The sequence below is a fragment of the Lithobates pipiens genome, unplaced genomic scaffold (assembly GCF_037356315.1).
Source record: "Lithobates pipiens isolate NorthernLeopardFrog02 unplaced genomic scaffold, aLitPip1_a1.2 Scaffold_22, whole genome shotgun sequence".
NCBI classification, from domain to species: Eukaryota; Metazoa; Chordata; class Amphibia; order Anura; family Ranidae; genus Lithobates; species Lithobates pipiens.
The window spans coordinates 67,641,439-67,657,467 of record NW_027507784.1 but is presented as its reverse complement, the minus strand read 5'-3'; the positions used below and the strand labels follow the sequence as shown (position 1 = coordinate 67,657,467).

The window sequence follows — 16,029 nt, the reverse complement described above, 5'->3', positions numbered from 1 at the left end:
AAAATCTTAATTATTTCCTTCTTGGGCTTTACTGGGAATTTTTTACCCTTTTCTGAGAACCTTGACAGAACGTCGTCCAGGCCCTGGCCAAACAGCAATGAACCCTGAAAGGGAATGCCACATAGTTTACTCTGATCTAATATCTCCTTCCCAGGCCTTAATTCAGACAGCTCTTCTAGCTCATTGATTAATGCAGCAGTTTTAGCTGAGGCTCTTGCAGACTCAACTGCGGCATCTGCAAGGCAAGCGACAACTTTTTGTATCACTGATAGGGAGTCACGGATGTCATTCGATTTGGATTCCTGAGACAGGCGTTTGGTCAGTTTCTCCACCCAGAAATCTGCATTCCTGGGTACACAGGCTGCTAAGGCTGGACCCATGGCTGATGTATTCGCACCCCAAGCCTTTCTAAGGAGGGATGCTGATCTACGGTCCAATGGAGGCACGTAAACTGACCACGGTTTCAGGGCTTGATATCAGCCATGATAAACCGTGGTCAGTTTACAAGGGGGAGGGCAGAACGGGGCAGGATCAGCCAGGGATTTTAGGTGATACAGGGGGACAAATTACACAGCACAAGCACTGTGCTCTTATTCATGCCCTAAGGGAACAGGATTGTGTTTTTTTTTTGTTTTTCTTTTGGGTAACAAACACTTTAATGCAAAGAATACAGTAAAGGTAAACAATTTTATACTTTAGAACTCCAGGTATGGATATTTTAAATATATCACTGTCCCACCTTGCCCAATCAGAGAATACTTTGCATTCATTCAGAAAATGCAAAGCACGCTCTCTGAATGGCACCAATGACAAGTGGCCAGCCTATGTTTAGAATGCACCAGGGCAGCCACTCAGCACAGGACCCAAAAGCAAGTGGAGATCATGAGTAGCAGTGCACATGCATAGTTACATTGGTCCAAGCTGCACTAATGTACATGTATATAATATCCATACCAGGAATTCTATTTAAACAAATAAGTTGTACGAAAGCGAATGAATTATTATTATGATCATCCTTAAAATTATCTGAAGCTAAAACCTCAGGAATAACTAAAGAAATAACCCTGCTGAGCAGCCCACCCAACAACATGCAGATAAAATGCATTCACACTTACTGCAGAAATCAATCACAACATTTCTTGTTTCAAACTCACAGTAATACAGCTATGCAGCAGGAAGATTGTCACAAATCTATTGCTGCGTTCTGTCACCTGCTGGTTCCCTTGATTTTGAACAAACATGTCCAAACTGATTAGGTATTCCTTCTTCTTTCACCTCCCAGTACCCAACTACAAGTTGTATTGGCAGCATTGCACAATGAATAGAGTTCAATTGACTCAAAGTGCATATTCCTCCACTCTCAGAATGATAATCGTTATGCAGGGCATTGTAGGAACATAATAGAACACAAGATTGTGGGTACTTAAAGAGGTGCTCCAGTATGCTTAAAATATAAATTAAAAAAAAATTAAAAATCAGCAGCCAAGTTTGGTGATCTTACCCAGAAGTTGGAGCCAGTACCTGTCAAAACCAGGTACCCTCTAACCCGCCCCCTAGGAAAAAAAAAAAAGTGCCAAATGTGGCCATGGAGGGTTGGAACAAATGGAGCTTCCCTTTTGGGTGGACCTCCGCTTTAAAGTGGTATTAACCACTTCAATACCGGGCACTTAAACACCTTCCTGCCCAGACAAATTTTGAGCTTTCAGCGCTGTCGCACTTTGAATGACAATTGCGCGGTCATGCTACACTGTACCCAAATGAAAATCATTTTTTTCCCACAAATAGAGCTTTCTTTTGGTGGTATTTGATCACCTCTGCGGTTTTTATTTTTTGCTAAACAAATAAAAAAATACCGAAAATTTTGAAAAAAAAAATGTTTTTTTTTTGTTTCAGTTTCAAAACTTTGCAAATAAGTAAGTTTTCTCCTTCACTGATGGGCACTGATGGGGTTACACTGATGGGCAATGATAAGGCGGCACTGATGGGCACCGATGAGGTGGCACCAATGAAGTGGCACTGATGAGGTGACATTGATGGACACCGATATGTGGCACTGATAGGCGGCACTGATGGGCGACACGGATGGGCGACACGGATGGGCACTGATAGGTGGCACAGGTGGGCATGGGTTAGGTGGCACAGGTGGGCATGGGTAGGCGGCACAGGTGGGCATGGGTAGGCACTGATAGGCGGCACAGATGGGAACTGATAGGCGGCATTGTATTATAATATATTGTACTAATGGATGCCAATCAGTGCCAATCAATAATGCATGCCAATCAGTGATGCCCATTGTGGGCACTGATTGGCATCCATTATGGGCACTGATTGGCATCCATTGTGGCACTGACTGGAATCCCTGGTGGTCTAGGGTGGCATACCTTGTCCTTGGCATCCCTGGTGGTCTGGTGGCATCCCTGGTGGTCCAGTGTGGGCATCCTCGGGGGGGCTGTGCTGATAATCGATCAGCACAGACCCCCCCGTCAGAGGAGCAGCCGATCGGCTCTCCTCTACTCGCGTCTGACAGACGCGAGTGAGGAAAAGCCGATCACCGGCTTTTCCTATTTACACTGTGATCAGCCGTGATTGGACACGGCTGATCACGTGGTAAAGAGTCTGCGTCGGAGACTCTCTACCGAGATCGTAGTTGCCGGGTGTCAGACTGACACCCCGCAACAACGATCGCCGCGATGCGCGCCCCCGGGGGCGCACAGCGGCTCATAATCCTGATCGCGTCATATGACGTCCGGTCAGGATTATGAAACCACTTTGCCGCCGTCTATTTGCTATAGGGTGGGCGGCAAGTGGTTAAATCCAAAAGCAAGCTTTTACAATGCAGCTTACTAATTCTTAAAAGCAGTGGCTGCATTAGTTTTGTAGGCTCTGTCCGGGTGATCAACTGGCGATCCTGCCACTAAGTCTGCTATTTTTCAACAGAACAAACTGTCCTGCAGATGTAGCAATTACAGGGTTGAAACAAACTATTTACTGCTGTGAGGGGTATTTACAATTATAGGCTTGTATTTATGTAAAAGAAAACTTTTTTTGTTTCCTTTTGGGATAAAGTTTGTTGGAAATGCTTATAGTGTTAGCCGCTTGCTACGCTGACACCCTAGCAGAGTTAGAGCTCCCTGTATCCATTTAGACATGGAGCCCCAACCCCTCTCTTCCCTGATTGGCTGGCGCTGACAGCAGCGGCAGCCAATGGCGCACTGCTGTGTCTCAGCCAATCAGGAGTGAGAATCGCAGCCATAAATGGACAGAGAGGGATGCCAGGCATTACCCAGGTACAGTTTTTTTTTTAGAGCTAGCAGTCGGCTTTCTTATGAGAACAACCAATGGGGCCAATGAGCCACTCGGCCATTATAAGGAGCCCTCCCACCGCCTTTGGGCGCTCTGCCAGGGTCTCCCTTCCCACCAGGAGACCGGAGCGACCATCCTCCTCCTGTGTGGAGTCCCAAATGAAGCCGGAAATGGCTTTGATCGGGTCTCTGATGTAAAAACATGGAAGCGATGTCACAATGTCACTTCCAGTTTACTCGGCTGCCAATGGCGCCAATTTAAAAAAAATGTCAATATTGCAAAACGCAGATTGTGCCGTTTTGAATACTTTGAAGTGCAAAAGGAGGGATTTGGGGTCTTTTAGACCTCCGATCCCTCCATAAGGATTGGATTACCTGTCACTGCCTATTACTGTCACAAGGGATGTTTACCCCGCAAACTCGCATAACAAATAAAACGCATACGCAAGTCACGCCGACAAATGTAAACGGTGTACAAATCAAATGTGAGGCATCGCCACAATCGTTAAAGAGTGACATGTTAGGCATCGTTTTACTTAATTCAAAAAAGTGTATTTTTTCCAAGAAAATTGCTTTTGAAAGACTGCTACACAAATACCGAGTGACATAAAATATTGCAACGACCGCTATGTCCTTTTCTAGGGTCTTTGCTAAAAATAATTATATATTAATGTTTGGGGGTTCTAAGTAAATTTCTAGCAAAAAAATATAAAATACTGATTTTAACTTCTAAGCAACAAGTGTCAAAAATAGACTTGGTCTTGAAGCAGTTAAGCACTTGCTGACCGCCTTATAGCAATTTTACTGCTACAGGGTGGCAGCTATGTGCCATCCCACACTTGCGCCTGCAGGGGGCGTGCCGCTTCTGCTGTGAATATTCACAGCAGAAGTCGCTCATCAGGACTGGGTACTCGCTGATAGTTGATAAACACAGAACAGGGATCTGCCAGTGTAAATAAGGCAGCTTGCCGTTCTGACAGACGGGAAGGTATTGATTCCGTGTTCCTGCGAGGCAAGGGCTAGAATCCATCTCTTCACCTAGTAAAGGAAGTACACATAGTAAACATAAAAACTAGTTAGGCACACATTTAACCCTTTGATCGCCCCTGAGGTTTAACCCCCTCCAGGCCAGTGTCACTGTCCCATTGCAATATCACAGTCCTGCTATAAGTCACTGATCGCCGCCATAACTTAATTAAAAAAAAAAAATATTCCAGTATATATCCCATAGTTTGCAGTAGGAATGCACCGATATGATTTTTTTTTTTACAATGAGTACAAGTACCGATACTTTTTTTTTTTTTTTTTTTTTTTTAGTACTCACCGATATCAATTACCGATACCTACTGCAACTGTTTTGTTTTGTTTTAACTTCAGCTGTCAGCAAAGGTGCAAAGCATTGAAAAATTATTTACGAATTAAATAATTTTTGTTTTAATTTAGCGCCTTTTCAATGTGAAATGTGTAAATATATGTTAATATTTATGTGTAAAAATATTAATTAACAAAGCAAACAAAAAAAAAAAAGTTTTAATTGTTTATTGTTTCTAAAATAGACACGAAGAAAAAAAATGCAGGAAAATAATAATTAAATGGAGAATAAGCAGTTAATTAAGGCTGATTAGAGTAAATTAAGGGTTATTGAGGGGTTAAACAGATTTGCAGATGAAGAAACAAAATATAGAAAAATAAACAAACAATGTATTTTAGTATTTCAGGGCTGTGCAATGTTAATAAAAATTTCCAGCTGTTTTTTTTTTTTTTTTGACAGCTCCAATTACCAGACTTCTTTAACACTGGGGAGACCCACTGACAGCTCAAAGGAACCGAGCCTGAAGTATCGGTTTCAGGTATCGGTGCATTTGCACAAGTACCGATAATTGTACAAATACTCGGTATCAACACAGATAGCAGTATCGGTGCAACCCTAGTTTGTGGACACTATAATGTTCGCATAAACCAATGTACGTTTACTGGCATTTTTTTTTTTTACCAAAAATATGTACCGGTCTAAATTTATGAAGATTTTTTTTTTCACTGTATAGGTTTTATAGCAGAATGTAAAAAATATTGTTTTTTGGTTTGTTTTTTCAAAATTGTCAGCCTTTTTTTTTTTTCTTGATAGCACAAAAAATAAAAAATGCAGTGGTGATCAAATACTACAAAAAGAAAACTATTTGTGGGGGGGGGGGGAATTAAAAAAATATTATTTGGGTACAGCTTTGCATGACCGCGCAATTGTAAGTTAAAAAAATTGCACTACCATATCGCAAAAAGTGGCCTGGTTACGAAGGGGGGTAAATATTCCACAGGTGAAGTAGTTAAACACTCCCCTCCCCCTGAGATCAACAACTTTGGACTGCTGTCCAAAGGTGCCCCTGTACTCCTTTATCCAGAGTGGAGGCACTCTAATAAAGGTTTAAAGGAGTTCTACGGTCACAGCATACACTTTAATTTTTAACATCAACATTGTAATAATAATAATAGTTATACGTGGCAATCCAATATAATCTTACTTACAAGAAAAGAAAAAAACATCTTGTAGGTTGTGAGAGTTCTGCCTGTCCGCTGGGCGTCTCTTTTCACAACTTCCTGTATTCCTCGCATGCTTTTCAGCTTCTCCTCATCCATTTACTTTCAATTTTTAAGGACTACATATCCCATGGTACCTTGCTGGCTGCAAGGCGTGATTACTGTACCGATTCCACCTCCTGAAACTTCTCTCAGCTCCTCTGAAGTTCAGAAGGTGGGTTCTGTGAAATGAGTGACACAGCAGCGCCTCCTACAGTGTATAGTGACTACAAGTTAAGGAATTCAAGGAAGTAAAGGTGTGGGGTAAGTTTACAAACCTTAGGATCATTTAGATAAAATAATAAATAGATTGTTAGTTAGTTATTGATAGTTGCTTTCCATCCATCCACTCCAGCCAATCAGCGGCCAGGCTGAACGGTGGAAAGGACGGCGGGGGCGAGCGGGGGATTTTCGAGGGGTCAGGTAAGTAAAACAGGGGGACTGGGGGCGCCGGCACTGTCAGATGTTTTTTCACCTTAATGCATAGAATGCATTAAGGTGAAAAAACATTTACCTTTACAACCGCTTTAATTAGTCCCACTATAAATCATAAAGCAGAGTTTGGTTCAGTATGGAAATTGTGTGTGTAGAAAAGACAGGGGCTCCCCACAGCTGTGATTTTTGTACTGCACACTATACGTAGCTCATCCCAAGTAATTCTACCCCTTTACTATACAACCGAAAATAACGACTGAAGATCATACCTGGGAAATACATTCTCCAATGGGGAGACTCTTGTCCTTGCTTTTCCGTTTACTCATTACATGAAGTTTGAATCTGCTGCAGGTGAGAAGAAAGAGTCAACATCACCATATGAAGATTACCCAGAAAACATAAATCGGAGACCCCCCCCTCAATGAGCCACCTGTTCTGACTGGTGGCTGCTATTAGCCATCTACTCAGCTGCCTAGTTTTCCTGCAAATTCAAGGACCCTATACTGCTTTTCAATAACCCCAACCTAGTAGATGTATAAGGATTTCTGTCTTGACTTGCAGCATGCTTGTTCCCTACGAAAAAAAGCCAGGCAAAAGAAATTTCCAGTAGGAGGTCAGCAGCCTACATACAATATGTGTATGCAAAGATCTCCTTAAATTAGAACTTTACCCATAACAACATAAAAAAAAAAAAATGACCAGTTACACTTACCGGTAACGTCTTTTCTAGGAAATCTTCCAGGACGGCACACCTGGACGGCACACCTGAGATGACTGGTCCACCTGACAGGAAACACAATCAACAACAAGTTTAAAAGTCCCCACTCCTCCCTCAGACCCTCAGTTATGGTAAAGAAAAGCCCACACCGGTGTCAGAGGGAACATTCTGTGGAATCAATATACCACACCAATAAAACAAGGGTAGGGAAGTAGGCCTGCCGTCCTGGAAGATTTCCTAGAAAAGACGTTACCGGTAAGTGTAACTGGTCATTTTCTCCAGTCATCTTCCAGGACGGCACACCTGAGAGGATAAGCAAGAAGTTCAGGCCTACCTTTAGGGCGGGACAACCGCTTGTAGGACCTTCCTGCCAAATGCCAAATCCTGAGGGGACAACAGCTCCACTCTGTAGTGCCTCAGAAAAGTTCTATGGCTCGTCCATGTTGCTGCTCTGCAGATCTGGTCGATTGAGGCGCCTGCCCTTTCTGCCCAGGAGGTCGCCAGGGATCTGGTTGAATGCGCCTTAAGGCGGATTGGTACTGGTTTACCCGCCTGTTTATAAGCAATAGATATGGTTTGTTTGACCCATCTAGCTATCGTTGTCTTAGAAGCTTGTAGACCCCTTCTCTTCCCTGAGAAGGCGATCAATAAGTGACTGGACATCCTAAAGTCTTTCACTCTTTCCAAATAGGCTAGGAGACAACGCCTGACATCTAAGAAATGGAAACTTTTCCTCTTCCTTATTCTTGGGATTCTGGTCAAAGGACGGGAGAATAATCTCCTGTGTTCTGTGAAATAAAGAGGCCACTTTTGGCAAATAAAGAGGATCCTGAGTGAAGATTACCCTATCCTCTAGGATGCGCAAAAAAAGACAGCTCTTTAATCGAAAGAGCCTGTATATCACCCACCCTTCTGGCTGTAGTTATAGCCAGAAGGAAGGCCAACTTAAATGATAAAAGTTTAACAGAAATTTGAGCCAATGGCTCAAAAGGCCCCCTTGTTAGGGCATCTAATACCAGGGACAGGTCCCATGGAGGGCAACAGACCGACCTGTCTGGGACTATCCTTTCCCTGGCCAACAAAAATCTTTTTATCAGCGGCTCCTGTCCTAGCTTCTTATCAAAAAACACGGACAGGGCTGCCACCTGGACTTTGAGGGTGCTGACTGCCAAACCCTGGTCCACCCCCTCTTGAAGAAAGTCTAGGATGGTAGGTATCACCTGGAGAGCCCCCTCTTTAGACTACAGCCAATGGGAGAAAACTTTCCAGACCCTTGCATAAATTTTTCTGGTGACGCCTTTCCTACTGAGGAGAAGAGTGTCTATCACTCTCTCCGAACAGCCCCTGTCGCGGAGTATTTCCCTCTCAATAGCCATGCTGTCAGAGAGAGACGTCCCGGGTCGGGGTGAAAGACTGGACCCTGACTGAGCAGGTCTCGTTGCACCGGCAGATGCAGTGGGGGAGCTACCGAGAGACTCTGAAAGGTGGGAAACCAAACCCTCTTGGGCCACCAGGGTGCTATCAGCACCAGGTCTGTCCTTGAGTAGGTTAACTTCTGTAGGACTCTGGGAAGGAGTACCAGTGGGGGAAAGGCATAAGCCAGCCTGAAATCCCACACCTGTACAAAAGCGTCTATCCCTTCTGCTTCTTGATCCTTGTAAAGGGAGAAAAACCTGAGGACCTTCGCATTCCCCCGGGAAGCGAACAATTCTATTTCTGGCTTGCCAAAATGTCTGCACACCATGAAGAAGATTTCTTTGCTCAATCCCCATTCCCCTTGAAGGATGGGCTGAGTCTTTTATGTGAATCTGACAGTGAAAGGACCTTCCTTTCTGCTTCCCCAAGGATTCTGTGCTAACTGTCTTAGTTCCTTGGTGGTTTAGGTATGCAACCGTGACCAGGTTGTCTGAGAGGACCTGAACCTCTCTGTCCTGCAGCTGCTCTTAGAAATAGTCTAAGGCTTTGCCTACTGCCAGAAGCTCCCTGAAATTGGAAGATTCCCTGGCTTGGCTGTGGTTCCAGGACCCCTGGGTATATCGGTCTCCCAGATGAGCCCCCCCAACCCCAAGCGCTGGCGTCCGTGGTCAAGACCAATGGGTTTACCTGGGACCAGGGGCGACCTTTCAACAAATTGTGTGGGTTGAGCCACCACCGCAGAGAGAAAGAGAGACCTCCTCTGTGAGGGATACTCTGTTCCCCAATGTTTCTCTTTTTCCCTCCCCATGAGGCAAGCAGGAAAGTCTGAAGCTGCCGAGAATGGAGTTGTGCCCAGGTTACTGCCGGTATGCAGGCGGTCATGAGACCCAACAGTCTCATTATATACCTCAGAGAGGCTTCTCCTCTTTCGAGAAGGGTGACAACCGCATCTTGGACCTTCTTACTTTCTCTGTTGGTAAGAATACCTTCTGTGCCTGCGAGCCTAACAGGTAGCCTAGGTATAGTTTGGACTGAGATGGAGTCAGTGAGGACTTCTCCCGACTGACCATCCAGCCCAAAGTCTCCAGCATCTCTAACCGATGTCTCTGTCTAACACCGCTTGCCTCTGATCCATACTGTAGATCAGCAAGTCGTCCAGGTAGGGTATTAACCCTATCCCCTGCAGGTGTAGGTATGCTACGACTTCAGCCATCACCTTTGTGAATATCCTTGGGCTTGCCGCCAGCCCAAAGGGAAGAACTCTGAACTGCCAGTGTTGTACCTTCTGCTGCATGCAAACTGCGAAGCATAGGTACTTCTGGTGTTCGGGAGCAATGGGTACGCGTAGATATGCGTTTTTTAGGTCCAGAGTGACCATAAAGACTCTTGTCTGAAGATGTTTTCTTACTGAGTAAATACTCTCCATCCTGAACCTCTTGTGGAGTAAGTAACGGTTGAGTCTCTCAAATTTTTTATCAACCGAAACCTGCCTGAGGGTTTTGGAACCACAAATACGTGTGAGTAAAAACCCCGGGCTAACTGACTGACTGGTACTGGAGCAACAACCCCTTGCTCTGCCAGCTCCTTTAAATTTCTCAGTAACCCCTTTGCTTTGGTTGGGTCCCTGGGAGGAAAGGTAAGAAGAAACTCCTGTGGGGGAAGACTTTGAAATTCCAGTCTGTACCCCACTTCTAAGAGATTTAAAATATATGGACTCTGCGTAATCCTTTTCCACTGGGGAAGGAAGTCGCTGAGTCTTGCGCCTACCCTTACGGTGGCGTCATTTGCCTTCTTTCTGAGAGGCTCCGGAACTGGAAAAAAAAGAATTGCACTTTTTTTTTTTTTTTTTTTTTCCCCAAGGTTCCACTTCTTCCTTGTTTCCCTCTATGATGAGTCTTTGAGTAGGGGCCTCGAAGAAATTCCTTACCCCTTTCCCTCTTGGGCCTCACCGGGAACTTCTTTCCCTTTTCAGTAGATCGGGACAAAACCTGATCTAGGCCTGACCCAAACAGCAGGGAACCCTCAAAGGGAATGCCGCATAAGCGAGACTTGGAAGTAAAAACTCCATCCCAGGTCTTTACCCATAGGGCCCTCCTGGCGGAGTTTAAAGTGCTGCTGCCTTAGCTGTGGTCCTAACAGTCTCCACCGCTGCATCTGCCACATATGCTACCGCTCGACTGATTACCTCCAGCGAGTCTACGATTTCTTTAGTCTCCCTACCCCGGGAGACGTGATCCATTAATTTGCCAAGCCAGGTGCATTCCTGGCTACACAGGCGGAAGCTAGAGCCGGCGCCATTGCTGCCGCATTCGCATCCCAGGCCCTTTTGAGTAAAGTCTCAGATCTTCTATCCATCTGATCCTGGATATTTCCAGAATCTTCGAAGGATAAATCGGATCTCTTCGACAGCTGCGCTAGAGCTGCATCCAAACGAGGAGTTTTAAAACTTTTCCTCCTCCTCATCCTTAAAGGGACACCTTCTTTTCCAAGCTTTCAGTTTGAGAAGCTTACGTTCAGGTTCCTTCCATTCTCTAAGGATTATCTCCTTCAGAGACTGGTGGATGTGGTCTGCAACCTTCCTAGGCCCCTATACACTCTGTCCTGCGCTGAGACCTGAGCAGAGGGGACCTGGAAATCTTCTGAGGTGTAAATGGCCTTTAATAGGCCTTCCATGTCCTCACTCGAGAACAAAAGTCCCCCAAGTTTAGCCTCCCCCTGGCTATCCTGGTCTGAATCTTCCTCCCCAGAACTAAAATCTGGGACCTGACCTTCCTCCACCTCAGACAATAGGGAGGTTTGGCCCTGGGAACTCTCCACATAAGATGTGGAAAGATTTTCTTGTGAATGAGGAGTCTCTCTCTCAGATGGACCCTCATCCAGACTTTTCACTAGAGTAGATTGAAAAGATTGAAGGGTGGCCAACCCATAACCTGGGTGGTCTCCTTGCCTGCGAGCTTAGATACATCTATCACAGAAAGGCCTGGTGTGCTATTGAGAATTACAATAGCCACAATGCCTGGACTTTGAAGTAGCCTTACAAAAAAATAGACAATTAGCTACACATGTCCTAAAGGGGCAAGGGGGGTCTGCCTCAGAGTACCCTGCCCCTAAAACACAGCTGGATCACTCACCCCCTGTGGCGACCCCATGGCTGTCTGTTCAGACGGACCTTCCCCATCCATGGCGATTTAGCTGCCCTGCAGGATCGCTGGACCAAGGTGCAATCTTGAGCGTCCCCCTGTTTGCCTTGGAGATGCTGCCAATACAAAGCGCTTCACCAGAAAATAGCCTGGATGCTTCGCACCGCACCCTCTGCTGTTTAAATAGCGCGCCGAACGGCGCCATCTTTTTGTCCGTCGCCCGGCAATGACGTACGGCCTCTTCCGGTCCTGCGCCGTGACGCTGGAACGCACGCCGGTGCGTCCAGACACCACAGATCCACCAGGCCTCCGGAAACTCGATACCCGGAAGTGACGCCTCCGAACTTCCGGACATGCGCCGTAGTGCTGGAACGCACGCCATCCGCGTTCAGCACTCCCGGAAGAATGCAGCTCACCTCACTCCACCAACGAACCCAGTTCAAGGTAGGCAAAAACGGCATAAATGGGGAACAGCACTGCTGGAACAACTCTCCTGTCCCACGAGGCTGCAACAAGGCTCACTAAAGAGACCTTGAGAGAGGACTATCACCCCCAGGTGTCTCTGGGGGTTACAAGGGAGCATCGCAGACCCTGTCTGCTAAGCCCCAGGAAAAGATAATTCTCTCAGGGAAAAAAACGGGGTCCCAGACCCCTCACAAAAAAAAAAAAATATAGATAGGAGAAACTTGGTTTCGCTGCCATCCTGTGGGAAACACAATCAAGAACTGAGGGTCTGAGGGAGGAGTGGGGACTTTTAAACTTGTTGTTGATTGTGTTTCCTGTCAGGTGGACCAGTCATCTCAGGTGTGCCGTCCAGGTGTGCCGTCCTGGAAGATGACTGGAGAAAAAAAATGTTCTTTAGCAAGGAACTTTCATTCCACATTAATAACTATGCTACAAAAATTAGTGTGTGCTGTAAATTGCCTCCAGCATTGTTCCTGTCTCTTCTTGCTGGAAGCTGCTATTTTGCTTTAGACCAGGGCCCACGAGCAGCAGTAAATCATAAAGTGGAACTAAACCAACTGATTTAATAGATTGAAAAAAAAATAATACATTCTTGGAATGTGGGGATTGCCAACTGACACATTTAATTATGTCCTCAACCAAACTGTCAAACCATCAAATGGCAGGTGTCATAATTGATCACATGAGCAGCACCATGACAGTTGCAGAACAAACAGAAGCAGCTTGCTTGGCTGTGAAGGATATGAGGGTTTAATCCCAGTTTATGGCTTTCAGCAGATCGGCCTCTACAAACTTGGCAGTGACTAAAAATGGAGAGCAACTGAGCATGTGCAGAGCAGGGTGAGACTGTATATTACTGGTTTTAAAACAGTGGACATACTGAATCCCTAATCCTGAAATTAAACGAGGTTTAACTTTAGACAGTGAGAGGAGTCACAGGGTCCTCAGTGACCACTTTAAGGATGAGCTACAGTGTGTATGCGCAGCCCATGTGCCGAACCCGCCAGGAAGTTGGCACTGCGCTAATCACAAGCATCGGGAAATGTCTCACTGCCTGTGATTAGCGCAGTGCCGACTTCCTGGCAGGCTCTGCAAGTGGGCTGTGCGAAAACACCGGAGCTCATCCTTAGTGACCAGTCAGTGAGAGGAGTCACCCACACCCAGTCAAAGCCAGGACCTATATGCCCAGTGAACGGGAGTCAGTTCTTTCAGGGTCCTCAGCTCGCTGTGTCTACTGTTCCCAGTCAGTGAGAGGGTGTAGCATTCTCAGTGGAGCACTCCATAAATGTGCTGTGCTGTCAGTGTATTGCTACAGTCAGGGTGGAGGCTGTCAGTGTCTTCATCAGTGCAGAGCATGGCTCTCAGTCAGCATGGAGGGTTCATTGCCCTCAGTCAGCACTCGAGGTGGTGCGAGGGGGGGGCCCCTCAGTCAGCACTCGAGGTGCGAGGGAGGGGGGCCCCCCCAGTCAGCACTCGAGGTGCGAGGGAGGGGGGCCCCTCAGTCAGCACTCGAGGTGCGAGGGAGGGGGGCCCCTCAGTCAGCACTCGAGGTGCGAGGGAGGGGGGCCCCTCAGTCAGCACTCGAGGTGCGAGGGAGGGGGGGTCCTCAGTCAGCACTCGAGGTGCGAGGGAGGGGGGGGTCCTCAGTCAGCACTCGAGGTGCGAGGGAGGGGGGGGTCCTCAGTCAGCACTCGAGGTGCGAGGGAGGGGGGGGTCCTCAGTCAGCACTCGAGGTGCGAGGGAGGGGGGGGTCCTCAGTCAGCACTCGAGGTGCGAGGGAGGGGGGGGTCCTCAGTCAGCACTCGAGGTGCGAGGGAGGGGGGGGTCCTCAGTCAGCACTCGAGGTGCGAGGGAGGGGGGGGTCCTCAGTCAGCACTCGAGGTGCGAGGGAGGGGGGGGTCCTCAGTCAGCACTCGAGGTGCGAGGGAGGGGGGCCCCTCAGTCAGCACTCGAGGTGCGAGGGAGGGGGGCCCCTCAGTCAGCACTCGAGGTGCGAGGGAGGGGGGCCCCTCAGTCAGCACTCGAGGTGCGAGGGAGGGGGGCCCCTCAGTCAGCACTCGAGGTGCGAGGGAGGGGGGCCCCTCAGTCAGCACTCGAGGTGCGAGGGAGGGGGGCCCCTCAGTCAGAACTCGAGGTGCGAGGGAGGGGGGCCCCTCAGTCAGAACTCGAGGTGCGAGGGAGGGGGGCCCCTCAGTCAGAACTCGAGGTGCGAGGGAGGGGGGCCCCTCAGTCAGAACTCGAGGTGCGAGGGAGGGGGGCCCCTCAGTCAGAACTCGAGGTGCGAGGGAGGGGGGCCCCTCAGTCAGAACTCGAGGTGCGAGGGAGGGGGGCCCCCTCAGTCAGCACTCGAGGTGCGAGGGAGGGGGGCCCCCTCAGTCAGCACTCGAGGTGCGAGGGAGGGGGGCCCCCTCAGTCAGCACTCGAGGTGCGAGGGAGGGGGGGTCCTCAGTCAGCACTCGAGGTGCGAGGGAGGGGGGGTTCTCAGTCAGCACTCGAGGTGCGAGGGGGGGGTCCTCAGTCAGCACTCGAGGTGCGAGGGGGGGGGGGTCCTCAGTCAGCACTCGAGGTGCGAGGTGGGGGGGTCCTCAGTCAGCACTCGAGGTGCGAGGGGTCCTCAGTCAGCACTCGAGGTGCGAGGGGGGTCCTCAGTCAGCACTCGAGGTGCGAGGGGTCCTCAGTCAGCACTCGAGGTGCGAGGGGGGCCCTCAGTCAGCACTCGAGGTGCGAGGGGTCCTCAGTCAGCACTCGAGGTGCGAGGGGGGCCCTCAGTCAGCACTCGAGGTGCGAGGGGGGCCCTCAGTCAGCACTCGAGGTGCGAGGGGGGCCCTCAGTCAGCACTCGAGGTGCGAGGGGGGCCCTCAGTCAGCACTCGAGGTGCGAGGGGGGCCCTCAGTCAGCACTCGAGGTGCGAGGGGGGCCCTCAGTCAGCACTCGAGGTGCGAGGGGGGCCCTCAGTCAGCACTCGAGGTGCGAGGGGGGCCCTCAGTCAGCATGGAGGCTGCATTGCCCTAGGTACTAGAGGTGCAGGATCCTCAGTCAGCATGGAGGATGCGCTGCCCTAAGTACTGTAGGTGCAGGGTCTTCAATCAGCATGGAGGGTGCGTTGCTCTCAGTCAGTGTGCGGGGTCCTCTGTCAGCATGGAGAGTGCATTGCTCCTCAGTCAGCATGGGGGATGTGTTGTCCTCAGTGCTTGAGGTGCATGGTCTTCAGTCAGCATGGAGGGTGCATTGCTGTCAATATGCGGCTCTCACCTGCTCCCCGGAGAACCCTGTATGTGTATATCTCCCGCTCTCCACTACTTTCCCCCACGTGACCCCAGCATCCTCCAGCCCCGCCCCCCCGTGCCGTCACCTTGGAGACAGCAGACGACCTGTTCCGGGGTTCCGTCACTTCCGGGAATCTCCTGGCCGCGGTGCACCCTGGGTCCCCTCCCCTCCCCTTCCCCCGGCCTGGCCCGGACATGCGCAGTTGGAAAACTCCCATCTTTTTCCTGAGGAGCCAGGGAGCTAGAAGCGGCCGGGGGAGTCGCCGAGGGGTGTCGTGTTGAGCCCCGGGGAGCGGGTGAGAGAGGGAGCGCTGCCCTCCGGCTCCCAGCTGTATGTGGGGGTGGAGGGGAAGCGCTGACCGGGCCTGAGAGGGACAGGGGGCCCCCCCGGAGCCCAGCTCAGGGGCCACACTACTTATCTAGGGACTGCTCTGCCTGAGAGAGGCCGGAAGTGACCATGAGATCACCCTGAGGACACGGGGTAAGAGGGGAGCCCAGCCTGGGCCATGGAGGGGGGACTGAGGGGGGTCACAGCATGGAATTCTGTGTGGCCCCTGGGATCTTCTCTTGGCCCCAACTGGGAGATGGTTTGCTGAAGTTCCCAGCCCACGGCACCGAGCCATAGAGTCTCACTCCTCCTACTGCAGCCTTCAGACTCGGTTTTGCTGTGGTAGGTGAGGGGTGCTGGGCTCTGGTACACAGGGCCCTCTGTGACA

General features: G+C 49.2%; 2 protein-coding genes across 6 annotated transcripts in view; one reads left to right on the top strand and one right to left on the bottom strand.

Moving 5' to 3' along the window:
• ORC4 (origin recognition complex subunit 4) overlaps positions 1-15,421 on the bottom strand; it is an 83,784-nt gene extending 68,363 nt beyond the window's left edge. The window contains exons 1-2 of one of the 3 annotated variants that reach the window (XM_077447737.1): positions 15,400-15,421; positions 6,578-6,653 (exon numbers count right to left, since the gene is read on the bottom strand). In XM_077447737.1, coding sequence (XP_077303863.1) covers positions 6,578-6,634 — 57 coding nt within the window. In that variant the 5' untranslated portion in view covers positions 6,635-6,653; positions 15,400-15,421. Of the gene's footprint in view, positions 1-6,577; positions 6,654-15,299 lie in introns of all 3 variants that reach the window. The other 2 variants (XM_077447735.1, XM_077447736.1) reach the window with 2 other exon arrangements.
• A 68-nt stretch (positions 15,422-15,489) lies between these two features.
• MBD5 (methyl-CpG binding domain protein 5) overlaps positions 15,490-16,029 on the top strand; it is a 123,047-nt gene continuing 122,507 nt past the window's right edge. For 2 of the 3 annotated variants that reach the window (XM_077447732.1, XM_077447733.1), the window contains exon 1: positions 15,490-15,794. The gene's annotated coding sequence lies outside the window, so the exon portion shown is untranslated. The remainder of the gene's footprint in view (positions 15,795-16,029) is intronic. The other variant, XM_077447734.1, reaches the window with a different exon arrangement.